General features: G+C 49.8%; 1 protein-coding gene across 1 annotated transcript in view; it reads right to left on the reverse strand.

Moving 5' to 3' along the window:
• Nucleotides 1-17,154, reverse strand: part of WNT4 (Wnt family member 4) — a 31,966-nt gene extending 14,812 nt beyond the window's left edge. The window contains exon 1 of the mRNA XM_035344790.1: nucleotides 17,124-17,154. Within this exon, the coding sequence (XP_035200681.1) occupies nucleotides 17,124-17,141 (18 nt within the window). The 5' untranslated portion in view covers nucleotides 17,142-17,154. The remainder of the gene's footprint in view (nucleotides 1-17,123) is intronic.
• Nucleotides 17,155-26,126: the final 8,972 nt, after the last annotated feature.

Below are 26,126 nucleotides of genomic sequence, written 5' to 3' on the forward strand. Positions count from 1 at the left end.
CGGCCCGCCCCCGGCCCGCCGCTCCAGCCCGGGATGGGCCGGCCGAGCGGAGTGTGGGGCCGGGCGGCGGGCTGGGGCGGCCCCCGCGGGGCAGAATCCCAGGCAGCCGCCGCCGCAGGTGGGCGCCGGGCAGGAGCGGCCGCGGCGGCGGCTGGCGGCGGGCGCTGCCCGGTGGATGCGCCCGCGGTGGCCGCCGAGCCCGACTGTCAGCTCGGCCGGCCCATCCCGGGATGGAGCGGCGGGCCGGGGGCGGGCCGGAGGCGGGGGCAGCCCTGGGGGCGGCCCCAGACTGCGGCTCCCGGGGCGGGTCCCGCCGCTGGGGACAACCCCGGGGCGGCACCGGTGCCGTCCCCTCACCGCGCTGCGCTTCCCGCCCGCGATTCCCCCCGGTGCCGCTCCGCAGCCTGCAGCGGACCGCGGGGCTCGGGATGGAGCACGGTGCTTCCTCGGTTTTCCGTAGCTCTGGGAGTAACCTGGGCATCCCATGAACTGCCTCCACTTGTGTTGGAAGAAGTCTCCCAAGGAGAGGCTTCTGAGTGTTCGCCACAAATAGGCAGCTCTTGACTTTGGCATCTGAAAACTGAAAAGAGGGGGGTTCCGGGAGATTACCCTCGGCGGGGAATAGCAGCTGGAGCTGGCATCAGGACAGGGCCACAGACCCACTTTGTGTCACCACAGGTCTGTCCCTGCAATGCCTGGTGCTGGGCTATGAGCATGTGGAGGAGGACACTCGAACAAGGATTAAATCCAGACCTGATTAAGGATTAAATCCATACCTGAAGTTGTCTAGAAAGGTCAACTGCTGGGAATCCCAGCAGCCTGGTTTGCTGGCCCTGCAGGCCAGGAGATGCAATGGGAATCCCCATCTCTTCCCCCATCTGCCATGTCTCCATCTATCCCATACAGACCACATGGGCACAAATGACTCAATTTAAAGCCAGGAGCAACACAAGATGTCACGAGATGGCTGCTTGGAGTGAAACCCATGATCCCAATCAGCAAACAACTGTGCACCAAATCTCCTCCTGTCAATGCTATTAGTTAGGTCCATTACTAAAACCTCTTGCTACCATCTCTAAAATCTTGCCAAGCTGGTTTGGAGCTATTCAAAATTCCCTTTGTCTTTTCAACACCATTTTCCTGCTCACAGCATAGCTGGAGCACACTTATTCAAAGCACTGCAACTTGCACTGTGCGGCACACATGCCTGTCTAAGTGTATTACACCTACTTTAAAATCTCTGCATTAGTTCCCTGTCAAAGTGAGGATTTAATTTCAAAGTGCTTTGACATATTTTCTAGCTCCTGACAGGCTGCAGCCCACCCTCACCTAGTCATTCATCTAGCTTTGTGTTCTTGCTGATGATCTTGGTTGAAAGTGGGACACTGGCTGGTGGGCTGGTGAATTGGAGGCTGTTACTGTTAGCCCCAACTAGGTAATTCAGTGTAACTGGAGCTGATTAATCTGGCTCATCGTGCAAGACAAAACCATGGGCTTCCTCTTGCTTCTAATCCCTCCGAGTGTTGAGTGAAGTCATCAGGAAGGCAAGACCTGGCTAATGGGTAAGAGAGGTTAGAGGTGCCTGGCTGGCCTGCCAGAGCCATGTGAGTGCACACAAATAATGTATGTTTGGACCTCAGGTGCATTATTGCCCCACAAAAGCCAACACCAAAGAGTCCAACAGAATTCAGAGGGGTGAGCATGGCCCTGGATTTCTGCAGGGGTCCCAGGGGCACCACGCATACCTGCGGCCCAAGGAGCATCCCTGGCTGAGGTGCTAAAGCTTGGCAGTGCTGCCGGCAGGCTCAGGGAACGCTGTGGCTCTCCCCAGGGCAGCCATGATGGCAGGATGGCACAGCAGGTGCCTGGCCTCGGCTGGAAGACCGTGAGATGCCGTGGTTTGATTTCCCAGGGTCTGGGCTCCCCCACCTTTATTAGAGCCCCATGTGCTGAGGGTCATACAATATGCTCTTCTGCCCCATGAAACCCCCTCCCAGCACCTGGCTCTGAGTTAAGGGCTGGTTAGGTGGGCCAGGGAGATGTAGCAGATCGCGTGGTCTTCACCTGGTTCTTCTCTCTGCTAGCAGCAGCAGAGGTCGCAGCTACTTGGCCCTTGCACCCTTGGAAATTTGTGTTCTCTGCTTCTTCCCCGGATCTGCTCTCTCTCCTCCCTTTTACTTTCCACCGTCTGCCTGTGACATGTCTGCCTTGGTGCCTTCCCTTGGCCCAGGAGCTGCAGGATGTCCTCCCATTGCTTCAGCGAGTTCAAGCCATCTGTCCCCAGGGGAACAGGTAGAGCAGAGGGAACACCCCAGCTTACCCCGGAGGAAGGAAGTGTCCACACATGGAAGATGCGGATTTGTGCGTGACCATGAGGTTGTTTGCAGCAGTCACGGCATGAGATCACCTCCATGGGATGTGTTGGGGTTAGGGTGTCTGCAGGGGGATGGATGGGAGCCCTGTGCCCGAGGGGGAGCAGATGCAGCACATCTGGAGTTAGTCACCCCAAAGGGCAGTGCCGGGTGAGCTGTCTGCAGAGCTGATAACAGGGTGGCAGGGCAGGAGGGGTGTTTATTTTACATCCTCTGTGGTGGAGGAGGCGATGAGTGTGAACGCACAGAATTTGGAAATGGCCACTCACCAGGAGCAAGAGGAATCCCTTGGCTCTTTCAGAGATGCCCATGAAACACTGCTCTGTGATTACCTGCAAACAAGATACTTTTGGCCTCGTGTTCAGAAGATGCCAGGTTGCTGCAGTGAAGACTTTGAAGCACAACTTGTTTGGAGTTGAGAAAGGGGAAGGTAAAGGAAAGTGTTTAAAGAAGAACAAGGTTTCCTGGTCTTGTGAACTGGTGCAGAGTGGCCGCAGCGTGGCCACTCCTTTGCCACCTACACAGGACAGCATCCACGGGGTGACGAACCCTTGTCACCCCCAGTGTGTCTTGGGGCTCAGCACCTGCTGTCATCCCCCAGTGCTGCAGGGTATTGCTGTTTGTTACTGTTAATGTCTTGCTTTAATGAACATCAAAACCCCATTAATTAAGAATGCTTCTTTTGATGTGTACATATTTCAGTGGATGGGAAGATGAATAGCATGCACCTAAGAGGTATTTCATAGGCCTGCCCAGGTGCTTCTGGATTCAAAGGCTGCAGAGAATTATCGTTGCTGTATCTCAGGCAAGGAAAAATTCCCAGCTGTGGTAGCAGGATGAGGGTTTCCAACTCTGAGACCTAATCTGTGACCAGTGTGAAATTGCAGAGCTTGCAAAGGATTGTGCAAAGGATTTAAATGATGTAAGTACAGCTACCCTGAAGCATAAGTGCAGGCAGGTAGCACTGTGGCTCAGTTCCTGGATCTGACCAGTGCTATTAGTCACAGAGGCTGCAGGAGGTCTCTCACTGGTTCTTTTTGACTTTCTGATGCCTGTGGGGCTTTTCAAATAGAATCGAAAGTAGGGTAGCCTGCAGCATGGATAGTGGTCCTAGCCACGTGATGGGGAGAAGATCTGTGAGAAAGACTGCGGCAAAACTCATGAGTGTACCTGAGGCTGAAGGGATTTACACTGAATAGAATTAAATTCTGTTTTGAACTTAATGGAACATAAATATCGAACACTTAGCAACAGTACTTGTATTAATCCTGTCCTGGAGAAAGGAGGAGCTGTTCTGAGAGCTTCCAAACCAGAAAACACAGGACAATTGTGCTCCTTTATAGAAACTTGTGGTTTTTCTGATGAAATTTATTTCAAACTATCCAAACATTTCAGAGCTGCTCTGATGACTGCTCAGAGAAGGTGCTGTATATAAGTGCAGTTCACAAACAGAAGCAGCCTTGGAAAATGAAAATTACTCTGACAAAAGAACTGTGTCCAGTGCATTATAAACGGAAAGTGAGTGGTTGCTGTAACCCGTGCTCAGCTGGTCAGCAGGGGTGTACCAAATACAGAATGATGGTCACAAGAAAATCATGACTTGTGAAGATGGTTTTCCTTCAGCTACATCAGGAAGCTGTGTGGGTTGCAGAGCACTTCAGTGTGCATGCTTGGGGGTGTGCATTTATTTGTATGAGTTTTCGGTAACCACAGATGCAGACATTCAGTCCTAACAAATCTGCCATGCCATCACCCAAAATCCAGTGCCAAGGCTGGAAAATTCACTCCTCTGAGTTTATTGTCAAGTATGGCATTGCAAAAAGCAGAATGGCTTGGGATTTAAGGTCTTTCCTTTTGGAACTGAACACACCATGAACATTTATCTGGGAAAAGGCACGTGAGTGCCTATGGTGAATCTTGAGTTGTCTGAATCAGAGTTGTCTGAACAGGAATTTAAGAGCATCCCTGAATGTGGTGAATGCCTTCAAACTAACCCATTACAGAAGAGCCGTTTTCCACCAGACAAATATATCATTTTTCACAGGTCTGTGAATGAATTGTCCCCTGGCTTGTACTATCTTCAAAGGAGGTTGTTTCATGACTCCAGACTCTAGAGTTTAAAATATATCACAATTGGCTTCACCACTCACCTGGGCACCATCCAAACCAAGCAGACTGTACATACTGCTGCTGAAACAAATCTCGATCCAGGTGCTGGATGACTGGAGCACACATTGGTGCACATGCAGCAAGCCAGAGTGACAGCCAGCTGCTGCAACCTTTGCCCTACTCACCCAGCCCAGGGAGAAAATGAGATTGCAGGCTGGTCGGATACATAACACCATGACTGGGTCATCTTCGGTGCTTATTATACCCCCAGGCACTCAGGAGCACCAAGACTTCATCCCCTCTTGCGGGAGCTTGGGGGAAGCCACACTCAGCTGAGCAGGGTGGGAATAGGGGACGCGGTCCCTAGGATCACACAGGGTCTTACAGGCCGGTGAGGGCCAGGCGAGGAGCTGGGGGGGACAAACACCTCTGCCCATCTCTGACTTGTGGTGGAGTTGGAGAAGCTCAGCACGTTGTAGTCCTGGTCCTCCTTCAGGTTTTGTGAGCAATGTTGAGGAGCTCAGCTTAAGTGGCGTGTTTATTCCTCTCAATGTGTGTGACCATTCTCAAGCAGGCTGTGGGGATGTGTCTCGCTCCAGCTCCCTCCTGGCACCACTCAACCTGTTTGTGCTCTTGCTGCCACGGTTTTGGCCCAGAAAACTCGCACAACACCAGGCAGTGGCCAGAGTTTGAGGGAGGTCTGGTCTCAAGGAACAGGGTGGACAAGGCAGCTTTGTTTTAGGATAGTATGAGCTATATGGTCTCTAGCAGGTACTTGCCCCTTTGTGCCATCATTCCCTGTCCCCGTTTGCTTCAAGGAGACAGCCTTCTGGGGACAGAAACCTTGATGTAGGAAAGAACAGAAGAAAATCAAGGAAAGGACAAGTGCTGATTGGGATATTGTGTCTATTGATGGTGAATAAAATGCTGCAGGAGAAAATCCTCTACATCTCAAGCACTGAGAGAAAATGTGCACTAGAGCCTGGAGAAAGCCTCCAAGATTCTTCCTAGGATGAGGGCAGACAGAGGCAAGAGAGATTGTCTGTGCCCATGGAGAAGTCCAGGACCAAAGTCCTCTGCTGCATCTCATCCAAGTTGTCTGTTTTTCCCGTGCATGAATTTCCCATTTTTCCTTCCGCAGAGGGATTGTGGAACAGCCTTGGAAAGCTCTTTGAAGGCCATATGGAGCATCAATAAGAACCACAGTTTCTTCTGTCTTTGGCTGTCAGACATATGCCAAAACACTGGTCTTAAGGCAGAGCATGTCAGTGTTTGGAGGACATCAGCCAGCCTTCCCTGTTCCTGAGTAGGGAATGTTTCACTTGCCATCATTTCCCCTCCACATCCATATCCAGAAGGTCCGAAGGTTTGTGCTGAACCATTTCTTTTATTGGCGTAATATACAATCTGCATCCACAAGGAGGAGGAAACAGGAACCTGATATGAAAAATCTTCAAGTGTCTCCTGGAGAGCTGGTCCTTTGTTTAATTGGGTTCCTCAGATGCCCATGGAGCAAAGCTGTGTTTTTACATGGAGCAAAGCTGTGTTTTTACGACTTCTTCATGCTGCTGGCTGACAAAGGCACTTGAATAGTGGACTGTCTCCTGACTGGGAAGAAGATTCAGGACTGGGCTTCGAGAGATAACTGAGGTTCCTGCACTCACATCAGCTTTGACCACCATTCTACTGAAATGCAATCAATAATTGAATCTGTTTTCCTATCCAAATCTTTGTTTTGCTTGAAACGTGTCAGGACTGAAGCTTGCATGATGGTGTTGTGTTGTCCAGGCTCTTGGACTTCATTTTTTCTTGTGAGCTGGAAATTTCTTATGTTAAGTAATGTTCTTTTTAAAAAAGACTAATTAAACAACAGAACAGGAAATGTTAGAGACAGTAAAATCCCCTCAGCTGTCCAGCACATTTCTGCGTAAATATGGTGGTAAAATGATGAAAACAAAACCTTTCAGAGACAAAGGAGAGCAAGAGACCTGGTGACGCAGCAGTGAAAAATCTATACTTTGTTATAATAAAGTGAAACCACTGTGTTTATCCTGTCTTGGAGGATCTGGTGCAATTATTCTTAGGAGGGGAGGGAAGCCACATAGAAATCAGAGTAGTCCAGATTTTTGCTAAAATATTTGTACAAATCAGGTTATTCAACTGCAGCAAAGGACTTCATTTGAAGCTATTGCTTCTGAAATTATCCTGCAGAACTGGAAGGACCGTAAATGCTTGGCTTTAATAGCTAGCTGCATACAATGCAAGCTTAATCAGTGAAGCTTGAAAGGTCTGTGGCAGGGAAGAAAGGCAGAGTTTATGGCTCTTTCTCATGGAGGTGAACTGAAGACTGGACAACAAAGCCACCTAATGCACATGGACGGTGGCAGATCTTCTGCCTGCTAAAGTCACTTTGTGGGTAAACACAAGAGGGTGAATTTTTCCTTGCGGACATTCAGCTGCCCCTTGCCTGTGTTGTGAAGGCTGGGAGGGGCTGTGGCACAGGACCCCCTTGCACCCACCCTCCCCGTCTGCGTTCAGGCGGCCTCCTTGTCTCTGCCTCTCACCCAGGCTGCGTGGCTGTGGGGCAGGGACCCAGCAGAAACAATCCCAGCAATCTGGGAAAAATCAGGGTAGCACTGTCTAACTTTTAGTTTTGCCTGCAGCAAAAGCTAGAAATGTTCCACATCACTTAGAGGTGTCAGGTTATTTAGCCGTAGGCTGGGAACGGCTCTCAGAACATCTCAGTTACACGTTACCCTGAATATCTCAGTGAATTACTTGCATCTAATTGAAATAAACGGAGTGCAGTGGTTTTGTTTACCTGGTGGACTGTATATAGCAACGCATCCACTGCATTTTGCATTGATCATAAATGGAGATTTACTATCCCACCTGGCAAATATTGACTTCATTTCTTTTCTTGGTCAGGACTTCCTTCTCAGGTCAACAGCTCAACTAAAGTCAATAGTTTCTTATTAACATTTCAGCTCTAGAAGTGCAGAGTGTCTGAATCATCTTAGATGTGCTCCAGATTCCCCAAACTCTGGTCAGTGGCTGTCAACCTGTTTTGTTTTGCAGAGTCCGAAAACGTGTCCTGAGGCAATGTAGGTCCTTGCAAAGCAATTTAACTATACTGCTAGCAGACTCCTGGTTGATAAGTTACTTTTTGTGGATCTCACCTAAGTAGGGATTTGCAGATCAGAGGTTCAAAACTGCAGATCCATGAGACAGTCTCTTGAATCATTTAGCATATTGAATTTAGCTGGGTTCCTGAGTCATGGGACAGATGTACTCCAGAAAACTTCTTAACAGATGTAACCAAGAATGGGACGCTAGAGGGGAGCAATGCCTGTGGGTATGTGCATATGTTTTGCCTGTGAATACAAATGTTTTGATCCTGAAGTCAGGAAAATGCCTCATAGGTTAGAGGATGGGAAGTCAGTCCCACAGTGGCAGAGCTGCATCCATTGCCTGTGCCCCATTTGCAGCACTAGGATTTTACAGAGCAGAACAAAGAGATAGGTCTTAAACAACACAGAGCCAGAGAGATGTGGGAAATGCAGAGTGGCTCAGACACAGGAAATCTGGGGAGAAGACGGGATCAGAATGACACATGTTCAGATATATTAGTGGAAAAGAATTAAGTGGCTGAAGGAAAGAGAAAGGAAACTCTACACATTTGGAGGACAAGTCATGGGCAAGCAGCAGGAGTCAGGCCTCCTTGAGGAAGGAGATGGCGTCCTTGGGGAAGGAGAATGTTCCTTGTACTCAATAAGCAGGTGGTGATCTATACTGAAGCAACATCTTGTCCCCCTGATAAAGGGAAATGCACCTCCAGAGTAACTCCTGGGGGGATTTCTGGGCAAAGGTCAGTGAAGGGATGGCTGGTGAGAACTAAGCGGGAGCTGAGCTCTGTTTCTGGGGCTGTGAGACCCACTGCCCTCTCCCATGAACAGGACAGAACCTGGGCTTTTTGCTCTGGATGCATGAAGAGCGCTGTGGGCTACCAGGATCATAAGAGCATCAAGCCACAGGGTGGACAACTGAGTGCTGATACACAGGAGTTCTACCAGGCTGGCATTAGCGAGGCAGACACTGAAGTATGGTGCTTGGGGACTACCTACTACGAGCATGCTAACAGAGGTACCCTTGAGTCCTGCAGAAGTCAAGAGCAGGAAGGCAGAGTACAGAAACGCAGCAGTGGAGACAGGCTGTGGGCGCATGCATCACCACTCTGTCTGGGTAAGCAGCAGCTTAGGGAATAGGGACGTTAAGGGTGCAGCAGTACCAGCTCATGCATGGCAGTCCATCACAGCACTGCAGGTCTGCACAAAAGGTTGAACATGTCTCCCTTAACTTTAGCCACCTGAAAAAAATGTGTCTCAACTTATCAAAGATAATTGGCCAGAGTCCCTTCCTAATCCATGAAGGAATGATGGCCTCTCCAGTGGGCACTCACCCTATCTTTCCTAGGGGATCATTCTTGCAGAATGCTTGGCAAAGCTGTAGAGGAGCCCATGTAAGTTCTCAATACTGGACTTTGGGTGAGTGCAGTTGGGTGAGAGGAATTCATCCCTGGCAGCCCATGTGAGGAGGACTCAAAATGAAATTAGTGAGCTGCTTGCTGATTTGAGGCATTTTCTCTGGGTGTCTCTGAAGGGAAAATGACAGCAGAAAATCAGGCTACCCAGGGCCACAGAGCTGCTGTCACAGATGCCAGAATTCATAAGTGCAGTTGTGGGTGACTGAGGGGGTTCAAAGGACTCCCAGCTGTAAATACTGACATTGATATATGGGTCATCTTCCATCCTAGAAATGTTGTATGAGGTGACAGTCTTCATAAAGCCCCAAAATGTTGCAGGATTCAGGAAATACCTTGGTAAATTTCTGGTATTAGGGAAAAGCCAAAGGGAAGAAGTTTAACCATCTTGCTGGACTTCTACCAAGCTGAGATGACCAGTACAGAGTGGCCAGTGTGCATGGATTCAGGCCTGCTAAAGTAAGTAGAAAGAGTCAAAAGTTTTCATTTCTATTTTTTTTCCCTCCCAAAATGCTTTTTTCTCTCAGCACCTGCAGTTAAATCCAGACAAATGCTCTTTAATGTGCTCCTCGGTACTTGCTGAACCTAGTTCTCGGGAGATGTATGCAGCTCATTGAGTTTTGTCTTGAGGTGTTTGTATGAATTAAGTCAAATGCTCTCGCAACCAGCTAGCCAACAGCAACTTCTACTATTTGATTGAACTCTGATTACACTTTTTCTTTCAGTACAGATGGGATGTCACATAATGGAAGCGGCTACAGTGCTCTGTATGCATATCCAAATTTTATGTTGAGAATTAGTTTGGTGAGATAAATTTCTAAGAATATGGCTTACTCCTTGTGGATTCCCAGGGTGTCCCAGCATCTCAGAGCTCTTACGGTTACCACTGCTTCAAAATCAAGAGTGGGTCTTTCCTCACAACAAATGAAATGCTGCACTAATTTAACATGGTTCTGCTCTCTTGAATGAACCAGTGCTGTATGCATTGCTTACTCTATGAGTATATATGGAAACAGAGGGAATCAGTGAACAAAACAAACTTAAAATATTTAGGACAACAGGAACACCATTGTCCCATCACACTCACACAAGCACACATCTAACAGGGAGCCTGACCTGCTGTTTCACTAATAAACACCATCTTTTGCTACAAATGAAGCAAGGAAACAGGTTTTGAGCCTGCCCTGGGGTGATGCTCTGGACTGCAGGGATATGAAACCAGGACTGTTAAGGAAGCCCAAGGCAGTGGTGATGCAGAGAGCAAGATGCCAGCTGTGATGTGGAGGCACCATGCTAGCCACACAGCTCAGATGGCTACTCATCTCATCTGCTGGCAGCAGCTGCCTGAACTGAATTCCACTTAATCCTCTCAGCCCTTTCTCTTCCTCTCTCTCTCTCAAAAAGGCAACCCTTAATATGAGAAAGGGGAGATGTTACACCCCCTGGTACCTATGACTGAATGTGACATTGTCCTGCCAATTGGCCGAGCCATCCTCCAGGCCCTCCTAGTCTGGCTGCTTGGGAACGTTGGGGCCTGGAAAGGCCCTGCTTGCCTTTATGGACCAGCCCTTCCCTACAGGAAAAACTTGCCCGGCTGGAGGCAAAGGAGGCTGGCATGTGATCCAGGGCAGCAACACTGCTTCTTCTTGGAGAGCTACTTTGTGCATCACATCCCCGACTACTTCCACCCAGTGTGGGACCACCGATGGGTGGTCAAGGCCTGAATTCCTGGCGACCATGTCAAGGGCAAGCGCGTCCTACCTGCTCGGTGGTGCCCGGGTGTGTGTTGGCTGGGACACGCCACTAGAGGGGGACACAGCCATGTGTAACGGGACGTGGCCACTGGCCACGAGCGTGGGCCTGTGAGGTAGCCATGGTGTCCCACAGCGTGCGGGGCAGGTGTGAGCCATCGTGGGCCCAGCCCCTCTGGGCCTCGTGGTGCTGTGAGGCTGCTCCTACCCAGCCACAGGAAGGTGATGTGCATACAGCACACTCTGTGGATGAAGCCTTTTGTTGATGGTGAAGCCAATGGATGTGGAATGGGATGGAGCTGGGCCTCACACTTCAGTCTTCTCACTCATCACTGATACTGCTCTGGAGGTGGTCTGGCATTTTCCAGGTCTGTAGATCAATCCTTCCTTGGGTCTGCTCAGTGCATGAAGTGGGCATATGATGGCATGGTGGGACGTAGCCTGTGGGGAAGACCAGGGTTTTAGTCAGCATTGATGTGCTGAATTCAGCAAGTAATTTCATTGGATTTTGACCTCAGTGACCTCTGGGGCTGTGTGTTGATGTGAACGAACCATTTTTATCTCCTGAGCATCATGAAGAAGGGATGAGGGTGGGAGACACTCTGGATGCCTGTTGGGGTACTTCCTACTTGTTGGAGGCTGCAAGGACAGTTCTTTAGGCAAAATCCTTACGTATATGTCAGGTGTAGCTGGGAACCATCTGAAGCCTTCGATGGAGAAGAGGGAGCAAGACTGTGAGCCAGAGAAGGCTTAGGCTAGCAGTTTGTGGAAAAGTGCTCTGTACCATGTGTGGTGAACATTGGAAACTGCTCTCTGAAAAGATTAAGTGTTGCTTATACCCTTCAGCCCCAAGAAACACGTGTCTGGCCTGTTTCTGGCATCCCATGCCACATTATTGCCCCTGTCCTTCTTGATTCCCGATAACAGCAAACATTCAGAGCCTGAAGTCTCCTTTCTTATCATTTTTGGCTTGGGATGGCTCAAACCAGAGAAACAGTTTCAAATCAGATAAGTAGTTTCAATTGATTTCCACTTGTATTTCCCTTTACTGTAGCATCTCTTGAAAAGGAGATCACTAATTCAGGATAACCAGGCTGTTTGCATGTTTGGGGTTGCGATATGCAGCCTCCTGCTCCTTTTTCCTTACAGCTCTGTCAAACCAGCCTTTTTTCTTGGGAACTCTTATCTGCAGTGGCTTCTGATGGTACATCTGGTTTGATCTTGGATTTATACTTCTGTAAAGCTCTGAAAGTGGGGAGGGTTTCAGAGGATCCTAAAGAAGAATGGAACACAGTTCCTGAAGACTTGTGATGGGTCCAATGCTTAGGTTTTCAGATGACTTTCAAAACTAATGTTGTGGATCAGATTCCCCAAACAAGGACAACACCTGGGCATGAATGATGCTGCTGATCCAATCTGGAATTAATGTAGCTGTTTGTGTGGCTGTAGGATCCATCTGCTGAATGGAGCCGGAGGTGGGATGCCTGGCTATATACACACAGTGGAGAGAGGACCAAGGTAGCCATTGTGTTTGGAGAAGGGTGTAGGGCTCAACCAAAGCATCTGGTGCCCTGGGGATGTTTCACATGCTTATTCAGCATGGGTGATCTCTGAAGATGTGGGGCAGACATGTAAAAGTGCCTACCACAACACAGCTCCTGCTGCATGTCAGCTAAACTGGGAATGCCAGTTTGTCCACGTTGACACAGAATGAAACCCTGTATGTGCATGGGACGAGGAGGAGTGTCCCTCCTGGCTGCTTGCAGGGAGGCCCATGTGGCTTCCAAGAACTCGCACTGCACACCTGCAGTACAGACATGGGTGGTCTGGTTGAGTGGGGGACCTGCAGGCCAGAGCATGTGTGCACTTGTGTGTGTTTGTATGGGATCAGCTCACTCCATGACATTTCTCTAGTGGTTTCTTTTCATATGGCCCATGCACCACCTATCTCATCCTCAGCAGACCACACAAAAGGTGGGATGAAGGTGCCTGATATGAAATTGATCAATTTTCTCCATGTGAGGGGTGATGGCAGGGGATCCTGATGGCACATGCAAATATACAGAAACTCAGCAGATACTTCTAGGAAGGGCCAAAATCTCCAAATCAAAATCTTTCCTGGATGTTTTTCTCTTGACAAAACTGAGGCAGTGTTAATAAGAAGCAGTGTTCAATGTAGTTTGATTGACAGTGCATGATTTTGTTGAAAGCTTGTGTGGTACAAACTTCCTCCCATTTCATTGCTGAATAAAGATCTGTACTGAAAGAAAACCCATTGCGTGCAAAACCTCACATAAATGACTTAAAATGAAAACTAGAGTAAATTAATTTAAACTGGTGGCTTTCAATTCCCAGCAGATAATAAGAAGTGAATTTACTTTGCAATGTGTTAGCTAATCTGCTGAATTTTATAGTCATTTCTCTTACTCAAATGATAGGCACTTTATTTGCTAGATTTATTGCTAAATGAAACTCTCCATTGCAGTGAAATTACTTAGGATTTCTTTAGTATAAATAATTATGATTTTCTGCAATTGATTGCACAATGAATAGCTCTTATTATCACTCCAGAGAAATGTAAGGATGAGATTTCATGCCATTCATTTTTATGGGAGTTCAGCATGAGGGCTCCTCAGGGAGCTTTGAAAGTCTCGGCCCTTAATTTTTAATTTTCAGTGCTTATAAACAATGCTATTTATCTGGGTGTGCCTGCAAGCTGAGGGCTGGTCAAGCATCAGCTCTTCGTAGGCCCTGCCAAATGCTGGATCTTTTTGAGTTTATTACTTTAATCTGTATTTACAGAGGTAGAGCTAGGCCCTGATGCATAGAGCATTCCAGGACTGTCCTTTCCCTGGTCCCTCACCCTGCTTGGCTCCATCTGCTGCATTTGGTCATTGACCCATGCCTGTACCTATAAAAGAGCTCAGAAGTGTGACATGAAAGAGTAGTTTTGGGAGGGGAATTTTCTGCTGCTGAGCCAAGCCTGGGCACCTGTGTCCCCTACAGCAACTGCAGGGGCTTGGAGGAGTCAGAGTAGGCTTTAGAGGAGTCAGGGAAGAGAAATGCTAGGAGGGGTCTATGGCAACTGCGATCTCCAGGAGTATCCAAGCTCACAAGCTGCTCAGCAAATCCCCAGGATGTGGGAGCAGCTAAGAAATCAGTGGGGAAACATCTCTCTGGCTGTCCCAGAGAGAGGGTAGGAGGCAGGCGAAGCTGGGAAAAGTCTTCCTGCAGTTTTTGGTCTGGTGGAGAAGATGTGGCCTTAGTCTTTGCAGCCAAGATCAGAGCAGGCATCCCATACGCAAAGAATAACTGTGGCTTTGGAAATGGGAATCCACACCAGGATCTTCACCTTTCTCAAGAGAAATGGCGTTAAATCCCATGTTTCCCTTCAGGGAACAGGCATCCACCCAGAAGCATCTCGAGTGGCTCCCATAGCAATGACCTTATTGCCTTGACTCACATCTTCCTGGCCCAGCTTTTCCTTTTACTCTCTGCCTGTACTGCCCACCTGCAGGCAGGGTGCTGGAGGCCCCGCAGCCCCCAGCACCTCCCTCTGCAGTCCCTGGTGATGTGACCCATTACACAGCCTGGTGCCACCTCTGCCACACTGTCATCCATCAGCCAAGGAGCAAATCTACCTCACGCTGTTTTTTGTGATCACTTCAACAGCTCTCACCCTCCATAGGAGCTCTGTGGCTCTAGGCAAACCCAAAGGTGTTTGTATCCAGACTGAGTAGTGGCCGCAAGTTAAATTTGATCAAGATGGTTGGGGAAGATCATGAAAAAAGTGGGAAAAACAACAAAACAAAACAAAACAAACAAACAAACAAAAACCATAATCAGCCCATGCCCAACAAAAGCAAAGCCCAGGATGTAGGCTATCTCCTCTCTCTTGTCTGCAGCCTGTGGTTCACCCCTTCATCTACTGTGCCAAGGGAACAAGCTGAAGTACCCCTGTTTTGGGATGGGAAGGGGTTAATGAAGTCCCTTGTCCCACTCAGAACCTGCTCGGGGTGATGGGTGGAACTGGGGACTGATGGGGAGAGGCTGGAAGTTTCCAGCCTCTGAGGTTGGGAGGCTGGTAAGATGCCAGGACATGGAGGTTTGGCCGGTCCTTTCTCCCTCTGGCAAGGGGCTGGTTGTTCTGGGACTTGGGGTGGCTCTGAGGGACTGGAACTCTGGGAGACTCTGACTTCCTTGCAGCAATGTGGAACAGTAAGAAAGAGCTGGCAAACAAGGAGAGACCTTGCTGTCACTGATGGCCCATGTGTGCAGTGCTGGGGTCTGCTGCCTTTGGCTGATCAGGCCCAGGAACCGAGGGAGGCTTTGAAGACCCAGGAGCCCTTGGGTCTCCAGGCAGCATGCTAGCCCCCGTGTTCAGCGGTCTCAGGTGGGAGACTCCTCGGTGACCCCTTGCTGCCAGGTGAACCCTTGTTTGTGCAGTTGCCCGGTGTATGAGATGTATTTATAGCTGTTGTTAAATCATAACCATGCAGCTGAGGGACTGGGCCGGTTCCAAGGACTGCTCATGCCGATCTGGCAGGGGATGGAGGCAGGTTACATATTTACACATTAGTTTAAAATGTGGATTCTTTCCCCTGGGGGCCAGAATGGCTCATAGGCAGCTGCTCCAGCCATCAGCTCAGCTTGTATTTATTTGTGTTTTTCAAACATTTAGTCAGTATTTACACAATACACGCAATATTAGTAATATCTGCAATAATTTATATGATACCAAATGGGATTCCTCGCAGCCAATGGGCTGCCTAGGGACTTGGCCCCTGCTCCCTGTTAAAAGCTTGAAAAAGTAGAAATTAACAAGCCATAAAATAATGTCCTCATAAAAGAACAGGGGAAAAAAGGCCAGATCCTGGGAGGTGCTGAGTGATTGTGACAGCCCTGAGGGCCGCCAGGGATGGAGGGTGCTCAACACCTGTGAAAATCAGAGCTCAGCTGTCCTGCAAGGAGGAGAAGGGGCCCTACACAGATCTCCTGGCCCAGTGGCATTCCTCTGTGCTGGACACTGTGGGAGACAGAGCGAGCCTAAGATGGGCTGTGATGGGTGCTGGTGGCAGCAGGGGAAGCCCTTTTGCCCTCCAGGCAGCGCCAAGCCCCCATGCACTCTGGAAGTGGAAAGCTCCAGGCTTCCTCATCTCCTGTCTCTGAGACACTTCTGCAGGTGCTCACAGTGAGAGACGACAGGAGCTAAGTGTTGAGGCAGAGATGGATGGGGGCACATACCAGCAACAATTGCCCAGTAGGGAACCCAGTGCACATCCATCATCTCCCAGTCCTCCTCTGGAGTGCTGCTGCAGGGACCAACAAAGCAACCAGCTCATGTCAGGGGCACATGTCCTTGTGAGCCAAACCAAAATGAGAATGCATTGGGGAGCACCTTAATGTAGGCCAAAGTTTTCCCATCTCCCTCATGAAAAGCAAAAAACTGAAAGATTGTGGAGAAAGGGACTGGGGTTCAGGCTTTATTTCAGTTTATGGATTTTGGGTCATCCGTGAGTGAAAGCTGTTTTGCCAAACCCCAGTGTTGTGGCTCAACCCCAGATGTCCTTTTATTTCCTTGGTTCATCCTGGGAAAAGTGGTTTCCCACCCTGTATCTTCCTTAGCACCTGACTCTGCCTCTCCCAGGGTGTCCCTTCTCTGAGCCTGCTGCCTGTTGCCTCCAGTAGCTGCCTGGCACCATGCTCTGAGGGGTTCTATATGCAAAGAGCTATTGCAGGCTCTCATGTCTTAAGGCAACATTGCAAAGACATGAACCTCTCTTGCTTCATTGAAGCCTGTGCAAAGTCTCTGACCTGTGCTAGCTGCAGATCAGGGTGTGAATACAGAGGAAAGGAGAGCATCCTGTGCTCTCCTGCCTCACCAGCACCCCAGTGGTGTGTGCCCCTGCCCCAGAGGCTGCCTCTGGTCCTTCATGAACCTGGGGCTGTGGTGAGCATAAGTGACATAAGACCAAAGGATACTTTGCTGAAATTCTCCTGGCATCAGCACCAATCCCCCCTGAGCCAGCCTCAGCACCATGGGAACATCTTGTGAGCCAGTCCTCTCATGTCCCCTGTGCTTCACCCCTGCCATGATCACACCACTGCCCAAGGACTGACAGGGGACTCAAGGGAGCGTTAGAGAAATAATCCTTTGGCATACACCTAGCTTTCTCTTCCCTTTGCATCTCCCTTCCCACCCTTTCCTGACACCAGGGAGCACCAACATTTCATCTGTGTCATCTGCAACCATTCTGACCTTTGCAATCCGCCCCATGAACGTTGCCTGGGGCTGGTCTGAGGGGTTGCTCTCCTCCTGCTCCTGCCTTCTGGCCAGGGGCAGTAGCTGCCTGGCGGTGGCAGTGGCATAGGCCAGGGTGATGGGGGCCTGAGACAACAGTGTGTGGAGCTAGTGGAAAACCCTAGGGACACAGGGTGGGGTCTTGCAGCATAATGGGGCACATGGTCTGGGGGGCTGGAGCGAGGAAGTGTGTGCTGTATTTCAAGCAGCTCCACACTGTCTCTGCCTCTGCAGCCACTTGCCATATTCAAACCAGATGCAATATCCGCTTGTCAGCAATGTAGCGTGCATGGGGGGAATATGTTCACATGCTTTGGATCTATCCCAAGCCAAACAAATGATGGAAAGGCACAATTAACCCAATCTCAAATCTAATCCACTCTGTGTGCCTCTCTGTCCTGGTCTCTGCTGGCTCCACGTGGCAGTGACTTGCCTCCAGACACGTGTGAGGAGACATCGGACACTTGGTCCATAGAACAAGAGACAGGATTTGGAAGTGGGGACCTGGCAATGGTGCCAGGTTCCAGCTGAGCATGAAGTGAAGCTCACATGCTTGGGTGGCAACAATCTTGTACTAACATGTCTGGGGATAGCCTGACATGAGGCTGAGCTCGTGAGTGGTAGAGTACCGGGTGACACACATGGTGGTAGCTGTGGTACCTGACAGTAGGGATAGGTAGGTCATGGACAGGGGGAGGTCCAAGGCCTTTGGTGGGCCGTGACAGGTCTGAGATGATCACAAGGAGATCTGGATGGTCTTGTGTGGATCCCCTGGCCCTGTTCATCACGTATGTTGCCAAGACCAAAGCAGAGGAGAAGCCTGCCTGTTAGTTCAGCACTGACTCCACAGAGCCATCAGAGGTCCTCAGGACTGTGCTGTCCCTCTGAATATTTCCTGGCCTGGCCACACCAGTTGCATTTTTCCACGCCTCTCTTGCTGCAAGCCAGTTAGGTCTTCTATTTCTGTCAGCTCCCTCAGGAGCACCCTTCTGAAAAGGGCTTTTGGTAGATCGTGGCCTATAGTCTTTGCATAACACTCTGCAGACAAAGGAAAGGTTTTTGGATTTTTCTGAATGAAAAAATGATATTTTTTTTCAAGCATGAACCTCATCCATGGTCCTCCTGAAAATAGATGTCTTTCAAATGCTAAATCCATTCTCTTATCCATTCTTTTTGTTTAGGGTTATCTGAGACATCATGTACTGCACAGGGCCTTGAACTCTGAGTCTCACTAGGATTCCTAGGGGCAGCTCAGAGCCTGCTGGGGAGAGCAGCACCGTGCAGAAACATTCTGTGAACGTATGATGCTGTATGGGGAGAGCAGCAGCAATGTCCCCAGGAACACCACTGGCTTCCCTAAAATCTCAGAGGTTCTTTGTCCCAAGCTCAAAGGCTCAAAGGCCTTTGTCCAGGCCTTGAGGCAATGCTGTCTCTGCTCACATCACAGGGAAGGTTTTGAGATCCCTGGATTTGGGATTTGGCAGGTGGGGAGGGGGATTTGGCATTCTGATGGGTTGGGTTTGCCAGCTCTGAAACAGCTCAGATCTTACAGCACAGAGTTTCTAAGCTACTGTCAGAGCTCAGAGGACATCCTGACCTCACAGATACCCTCCAGCCATGCCCTAGGTTGTGAGAGGGGTCTTTCTACACTTGCAATGACAAATCTTTCTCTGCAGGCCATCTTCAGCCAGCTCCAGCCCACGTGCCCCTTCTCTCTTGCCTCCCTTGCCCAGCACTGGTTGCTCTAGCTCCCATATCCCACCCCTCAAGCTGTCGTTGCCCCACTTTCTGTCTCTCCCATCTGCAAAGGATTGGTCGTGCCCTGCAGCTCTGAGCTCTGTGCTCCTCTATCAGCTTCACGCAAAGTTGGTGGCTTCAATGAAGACCAGGACAGCCCCTTTAGCTCATCTCCGCCATGTTCTCTACAAGGACTACCTGGCAGCTTAGCAAGCCATCTGGGTCTCCTTACAGCTCATTTCACTATAGCTGTTCAGATATCTGGTGACCAAACAGACACTGTGGTCCTTTTATGGCATCAAGCAAAACCACATGTCCCTTTGAGTTTCCTATGGCTATTTTCTTGGGTTTCTGCTCCATCACAGATGCTCTTTGTCTGAGCTGTTCCACAGAGGGATGGCTTGGGCTGGTGCTTGGGACATGTCTGGCCCTTGTCAAAAGCCCTAGGGATGTTAAAGATATATATATATATTCTTTTTCTTTTTAACTTTCTTTGGATTTGGCCATCCAAATGCAGATCAGAAAAGTGAGGGGCTAACTCTTAGCCCCTCCATCATCCTGACCATAAAGCCTCTCCCTTGGTAGAAGCTGGGCAAGGACTGGATGATTAGCTGATCCCACATGTCATCTTCCCTTCTCATAGGACCCCTAACACTTAGAGCTGCTCTCCAGGACTCTCTCTGGGTCCAGTACACCCTGTGGTGAAGTCTCAACATGCAAGAATGAACATTCAGAAATAATATTGCCCAAGTCCACTGTGGATCTGATAACCACAGTGAAGAACTGGCTTGGTGTCCAGGTGAAGACCAGTGAAGAGTGGTGTCCCCTCAGGGGTGAGTACTGGGACTGGCACTATTTACAGCTTTGTTGGTGACACACACAGTGAGATTGAGTGCACGCTCAGCGAGTTTTCAGATGAGATCAAGATAAGTGGTGCAGTTAATATGCTGGAGGGAAGGGATGCCATCCAGAGGAACCTGGACAAGCTTGAGCGGTGGGTCTGTGCAATCTTCATGAGGTTCAACAAGGCCAAGTGCAAGGTCCTGCATCTGGGTTGGGCCATGCCAAACATGAATACAGGCTGGATGATGAGTGGATAGAGAGCAGCCCTGCAAAGAAGGACTTGGGGATATTGGTGGACAGAAAACTGAACACGACCAGGTAGTGTGTGCTTGCAATCCAGAAAGCCAACTGTATGCTGAGCTGCACCAAAAGAAGTGTGGCCAGCAGGTCAAGGGAGGTGATTGACCCCCTCTGCTTTGCTCTCATGAGATCCCACCTGGAGTATTGTGCTCAGCCCCCAGCACAAGAAGGACACTGAAGTATTAGAACGAGTCTAGAGGAGGGCCACAAAGATGATCATGGGGTTGGAGCACCTCTCCTACAGAGACAGGCTGAGGGAGCTGGGGTTGTTCAGCCTGAAGAAAAGAAGGCTCTGGGAAGACCCTCCAGTGTCTTTCCAGTATCTTGAAGAGGCCCGCAGAAAAGCTGGGGAGGGACTCTTTGTTAGGGGGTGTGGTGATAGGACAAGGAGTAATGGCTTTAAACTAAAAGAGGGTAGATTTTGATTAGCTGTAAGAAATTTTTCACTCAGAGGGTGGTGAGGCACTGGAACTGTCTGCCCAGAGTAGCTGTTGCTGCTCCATCCTTGTAAGTGTTCAAGGCCAGGTTGGATGGGGCTTGGAGCAACCTGGTCTGGTGGGAGGTGTCCCTGCCCATGGAATTAAATGAACTTTAAGCTCCCCTCCAACCTGGAACCTGAAAGTTTGTCAGGTATACCCTCCCTGAGTTGCAAGTCCTTTCACTTTGTTATGCCAGTTCTCAGCCCCGTGCAACAACTCTTCAACCTGTGCCTGGTGTATGTGGCCACGTCTGACTGAGCCAGTTCAGGCCAGTTCAGGGGACCGGGTGTCATCTGTCACTTCTTCCCTGCCTCCAAATCCAGGGAGTCAAGCGGAGCCCTGAAGAACCCTTCAGAACTAATGCCATGGCCAGGCATCCCGACAAGGGCAGGGTGTCTGCTAGATCAGGTGAGCAGGGCTCTGTTAAGGCAGCTTCCCTTTGCCAAGCCGAGCAGGATGGCCAGGACCTGTGTGGGGTGGGGGCCAAAGGCACCGGGAAGTTTGCAGTGAGGAAAGTGGCCCTCATATGTGCTTTCAAGTGTTCACGCGTCAAGACCTGGCAAGTCACAAGTCTAGCTTTAAAAACTAGATGAAATCAAAGCATATACTTTGCACACTCCTTAGATGCCATCTGCAAGCCGCACATTACAAGAAAGTCTTTACAACCCCATGGGTCAGCCAGGGATAAAGCAGAAGGACGCAGCCTTTCTTCACTAATCCCCTGACTCCAGCAGCTGGATCTTGAAGGAAACAGCAAATCCTGCAAAATGTATGCTGAAATTTGGCCAAACCACAGTGTCCTTGGAAGCTTGGCCTCTTGCTGCACTGCTGGGCATTGTCTGGCCCACCCAGACTAGGACCTCTGGGCATGGCTGTGGCTTCTGGGTCCCTTCATACCCCCAGGGCAATAGTCTGATGTTGGAGCTTCCTCCTGTGTTTATGCTGGTGGGAAGGCACCACACAGGATTTCCATGCTAGGGAAGGTGTTGGGTACTTTAGGGCTAGCAGCACATGGTGTGGCACTTGCATGTGTGCATGAGGATGGGATGAATTCTATCATTCTGGGGCTTGAACCTCAGGAAACCTCATCTCCCAGCTGAGTCACAGTCCAACTCCACTGGAGACCACCTCGACAGCTCGACAGGGACATGGGGCTGTCTCACTGGTTAACTCCATCTAGTGGCATGTCTGGGCCTTGGTGCAGCCAGACCATCTCCTTCCCAGCCACCCCACCTGCTGGACCAACCAGCTGGCCCTGTCCTTGGCTGCAGGAACTGAAACACGAGCACTTTGCTCCCTGCTCCTTTTGCCTGCCCTCCCGTTGTCTTGTTGTGCATGGGGCAGTTTGGGAAGACCGTTTTGTAGCAGTGATCTGTTTACAGACAAGGTGAACAGCTGACATGATGGAGGTATTTGCAGCAGAGTCTTTGCTTCATCATCCAGTGGGGAGAGCCAGCTAAAAAGCAAGTTGGGATTTGGCCATTTCGATGGGACAGTCCAGCTGGCAAGTTGTGTGTGTTTGTCGCTTCCAGGGGTTACAGATGTGTGCTGGACACTGTGGGAATGGGATTTTATAACAGTAATTAGTTTATTCCTGAGGTAAGCAGTATAAATAGGAGAAAAATTTGTTTCCTGTTCCAATGCAAATAAGTAACTGGCAGCCAGTTGGATAAGGGCCATTGAATATCAAAAGCCTAACAGGGAACTGTGTCAGCTCTATATCCCCTTCTGGCTTATTTGCATGCTGGTTGGTAGAGGAATGTTTCTCTTTAGGTTACTAAATTTACTAGCTTACTGTATTTTTTTAGCTTGGGGATGGTTATTTGAGTGGCCATTGGCCAGCTGGCTGCCTACTGTTTATTTGAATGGCTGGTGGCCAGCATTTGTCACTGGTCCTCTGAGCAACCAAAACCCAATCGACATTATTGACCTGGGAGAACGGGCTTCTTCTCAGCTGTGCTGACCCCATGTCAGCAGCAGAGCTCTGCATCATGTCCTGACAGGCTTCTCCTCCTTCAGCCATGAGCCCCTTACTGTTTTTGCTCTTGGAAAAAAAACATATGTTTTCTTTCTGCCTGTCTTGCTACCTTTTAGTTTTCCCTACAGTGGCATAAGCCACAGGTACAAAGAGCTCCTGCTCCATGGAGTAACTGTTCTCCACCGGGCAATGCTTTCTAATAATGTCTTGGCCTATCTCTGCTGTCTGTGCATCAGGAATGTGAAGTCCTCTTCCAGCTCCAATAAACATTTTATCTGTGTTTTCCCCAGGCTTCCTTAGTATCCAGTCCCAGACCTCTGCAGCCAGACAGGTACAGGGTCCACGCTCTCTGCATAGCATGGTTAGAGCAGAGCAGCACCCTGGTTGTGTTTGGGTGTGCTCTGTCTTGCCATGACATGCAGCTGGGATGAAGCTTTGCTCCTCTTATGAAAGAGAAGCAGCTGGTTGCTGTCCCAGAGAAGTATCCAAACTAGAGCAACTTGGTCTGGCTATTTATGTTAGATCGGTCATTACTCTACTCCCTTTTCACCAAGACCTTCATCCAAGAAAGACTTCATTTTCCTTCTTATTTCACATGGAAGGATACTGAAAGATACCAGGAAGCCTTGGCAATGACTTTCCCCAGGTCCCTGGCATCTCCCTCCACTCACCCCTCCACTGCACCTCCTTGTCTGCTGCCCTACATTCAGTCACTATCCTGACAGCTTCCTTTATCAGCTTTACAAGGACAAGCAACTTTTTGTAGCGGGGCAAAATACCAGCCCACCCTCCTCATCCTCCCTCCATAGTCACAGTCTTATGTGCTTGGTGTCTTGTTCTGCTCCATCCCTACCTCTCCCTGCTATGTCTGTCCAGCTGGGACTCATCTGATGATAGCAAATGGCAGGACCAATTATCTTGTTCATGTGGGATCACTGCTGTACCAGCCCCCTGCTTGATGCAGAGCCACAGGCCCATATGTCCTTCTTGTGGACAGTGACAAAGACATTTCAAGGAAACTCTCCCCCAGCCTGTAGGTCCTTGCCCACCCTGAGTCTGCCTGGAGAAACTTCACCCACCACAGGTAGGTGCCCAGTGGTTCCCACAATGAAAGAACCACCATTGAGTGCTTCACAACTCGGCCAGTTCCCATAGAGGAAGCTGGAGCTGTGCCCCAGGCTTGTGTTTGGGGTTTATTTTGCTAGGAAAAGTGGGAAATTTGATAAAAATGATCTCTTAAAATAAGGCCAGGAGGAGGCGACTGCATGCCATAGGCTAGGAAACAGTTCCTACAGGCTTGGAGCCTGTGGGTGTGGAAAGTTTGATGGAGGAACAGTTTGGCATTGGGAAGCTCTTCTTCATCATTCTCTTGAACATCTCCCATGGCTGGCCAAGGGCCATAATTTCCATTGGTCTTGCCCTGGAGACCGATATGGTGTGTGAGACGTGACCTCAGCCCCTCGTCTGGACAGCAACTCCGTGGGGAGCTGGCAGGGGACAGGATAGCTGTGGTTCAACATGAGTGGTTCTCCATGTCCTAGAGGCACTGAGGTTAGTGCAGGGCACTGCACAGACACCATCAGTTCTTATTTACCAGGCTGAATTCTGTGGGATCTTGAGAGGGCTTAACAAAAATCCCACTGACTTGTGGGGGGCGCTTCATGAAATGCGGGCAAACATAAGGCATACACACACGTATAGAAGAGCTGTGTGTTCCTAAATGTAGCCTCCCTCTTCCTGCCTTGCATAGGCATGGTGAGCTGCAGCTGCTCACATGATGGCTGATGGCACTGAAACTGCACAGGGTGATCCCCATGTCCCTGAGCTCCCTGCAGATGTAGCATGGAAGTTGCTCCAGTTACATCAGATGCCAAGACCCAGATGTCACAAGGGTATTCGGATGTGTTGTGACATATAAGCCCACTTGGGAGCCTAAGCCCGCTTCTACAACTGCTTTGGAGGGAAATGAAGAGATACCTTCATGCTGACACTTTGGGAGAGCCACTTTTAGTGTTAGAAGAGCTTTTCTTTGCAGCAGTGGTCAGTTGCGCTCCTTGCGGGGTTGTTGTCCCAGTGTGAGTGGCAGGAGCTGTGGGCTCCAGCCTCATCACAGCTCTGGGCGGCAAGGCTGCAGAGCCCTGTGGAGAGTAGATCCCTGCCAGCACAGCCCATAGCAGAGCGCTTTACTCTTTTCCTTGGTCTCTTGTTTTTACATGCACTTCTGGTGCTGGGTGGCTCCACAGAGACCCTTTCCTGCTCCAGCATCTCTCAGCAGATGCTGGTGAGTCAGCAGGGCTCCAGGGAAGGGATGAAGGCACAGCCTTCATCTGTCTGTACCCCACTGTCACAGTGACTGTGTCTGTCTGTACCCCACAGTCACTGCACAACTCTCATGATAGATGGCTCCCTGCCCTGCCCTCTCAGCCCTCTCCTCGGACAGGGGCCATGGTATCACTGTTTTCCTGAGCTTTACAAGCTGGAGACTCCCCCAGGGACTGGAAGGAAATTTTGCACCAGCCTATCTGGGATGGGAGGTGGAAACCCAGCTGCGAGGTGCTTTCGTGGGCCCAGAGTGTCTGTGGTGTTGCAGGCTGAGCTGCAGGTCCCTTGGCCCTGGTGGCAGAGGTGGTCTGGGCTTGGCATGGGCTAGCAGCTCCTTTTTACGTCCAGGCACTGCCACTGGTGTTAGCTCAATAAAATGCCTTCTCGCTGTGCTCCCATTGAGGAGAGCCCCCGCTGAGCTGCCTTGTGAATGAAGAGCTGCTGTTACCAGCCCAGTGGTTGCAGGAGACAAAGTTTCATCTCCTCATCCATAATTCCTCCAGCCGCTCTGCCAAATCCAGCCTCCATCCCGCCTGCTGCTGGCTGGCTCTCTGGCGCATTCACAGCCCGCCATGCAAACTCACTTGGGATTGTTTTGAATTTGAAATCCTATTAGTCTTAAATTAATTGCCTTTTCTTGCAGAGCAGTGGGTTGGAACTGGCAGTCCTGGCCTGTAATTATTAACTGGGGAAAGGCTCACACAGAGAAAAGCCGCTTTTCTCCTGCTGTGCTGTGCTGTATAGGAACAGTCTTCTGTCCTGCTTTCTTCTTAGGCTTTTATTAACCAGCTCATCCCCTTTTGCTGATCACCCTTTTATCTAGGAATGGATTGGGAAGCTTTGAACCTTGGAATTAAATTCTCCTCAGAGCCATGACGAAGGGGCAAGTTTTGGTTCATTTCACTCTTGTGGAAAATGGGGAAGCCCTAATGGGAACCAAAATGTGTTTGTGGGAATGTCACAGGGTTAATGCAGGAGGAGATGACTGCAGCACCTGGGCAGACGATCTGTGCTCATGCCAGTTCACCATGCTGCTGCACTGAGCCTGAGCCTCTGTTCCCCCTGTAATGCACCAGGGCTGGCATGAGCCGGGAGCTTCATGCAGGAGAGCTTTCCCCGGCGCTGGATCCTTCCCTCTCTGTGGCATTATGACCCTGGGATCAGACAGAAGCCAGGAGGAATCCTCAAGGACATGCTTCGGCTGTGACTGCAAACAGCTTGGAAATGATGGCAAGCAACACTTTTTTTTTTTTTTTAAAAAAAAAAAAAAAAAAAGATGAGATTAGATTTTAGGAAATTTAGGAAAACACAAAGCCCTGGTGTTTTGACAGAATCAGTGCATATGTGGGATTGGGATAAAGAGGGCTTGTAGACCTGGGTCAGGGATGCGTGAA

This window comes from Oxyura jamaicensis, chromosome 21 (genome assembly GCF_011077185.1).
Source record: "Oxyura jamaicensis isolate SHBP4307 breed ruddy duck chromosome 21, BPBGC_Ojam_1.0, whole genome shotgun sequence".
Lineage (NCBI taxonomy): Eukaryota > Metazoa > Chordata > Aves > Anseriformes > Anatidae > Oxyura > Oxyura jamaicensis.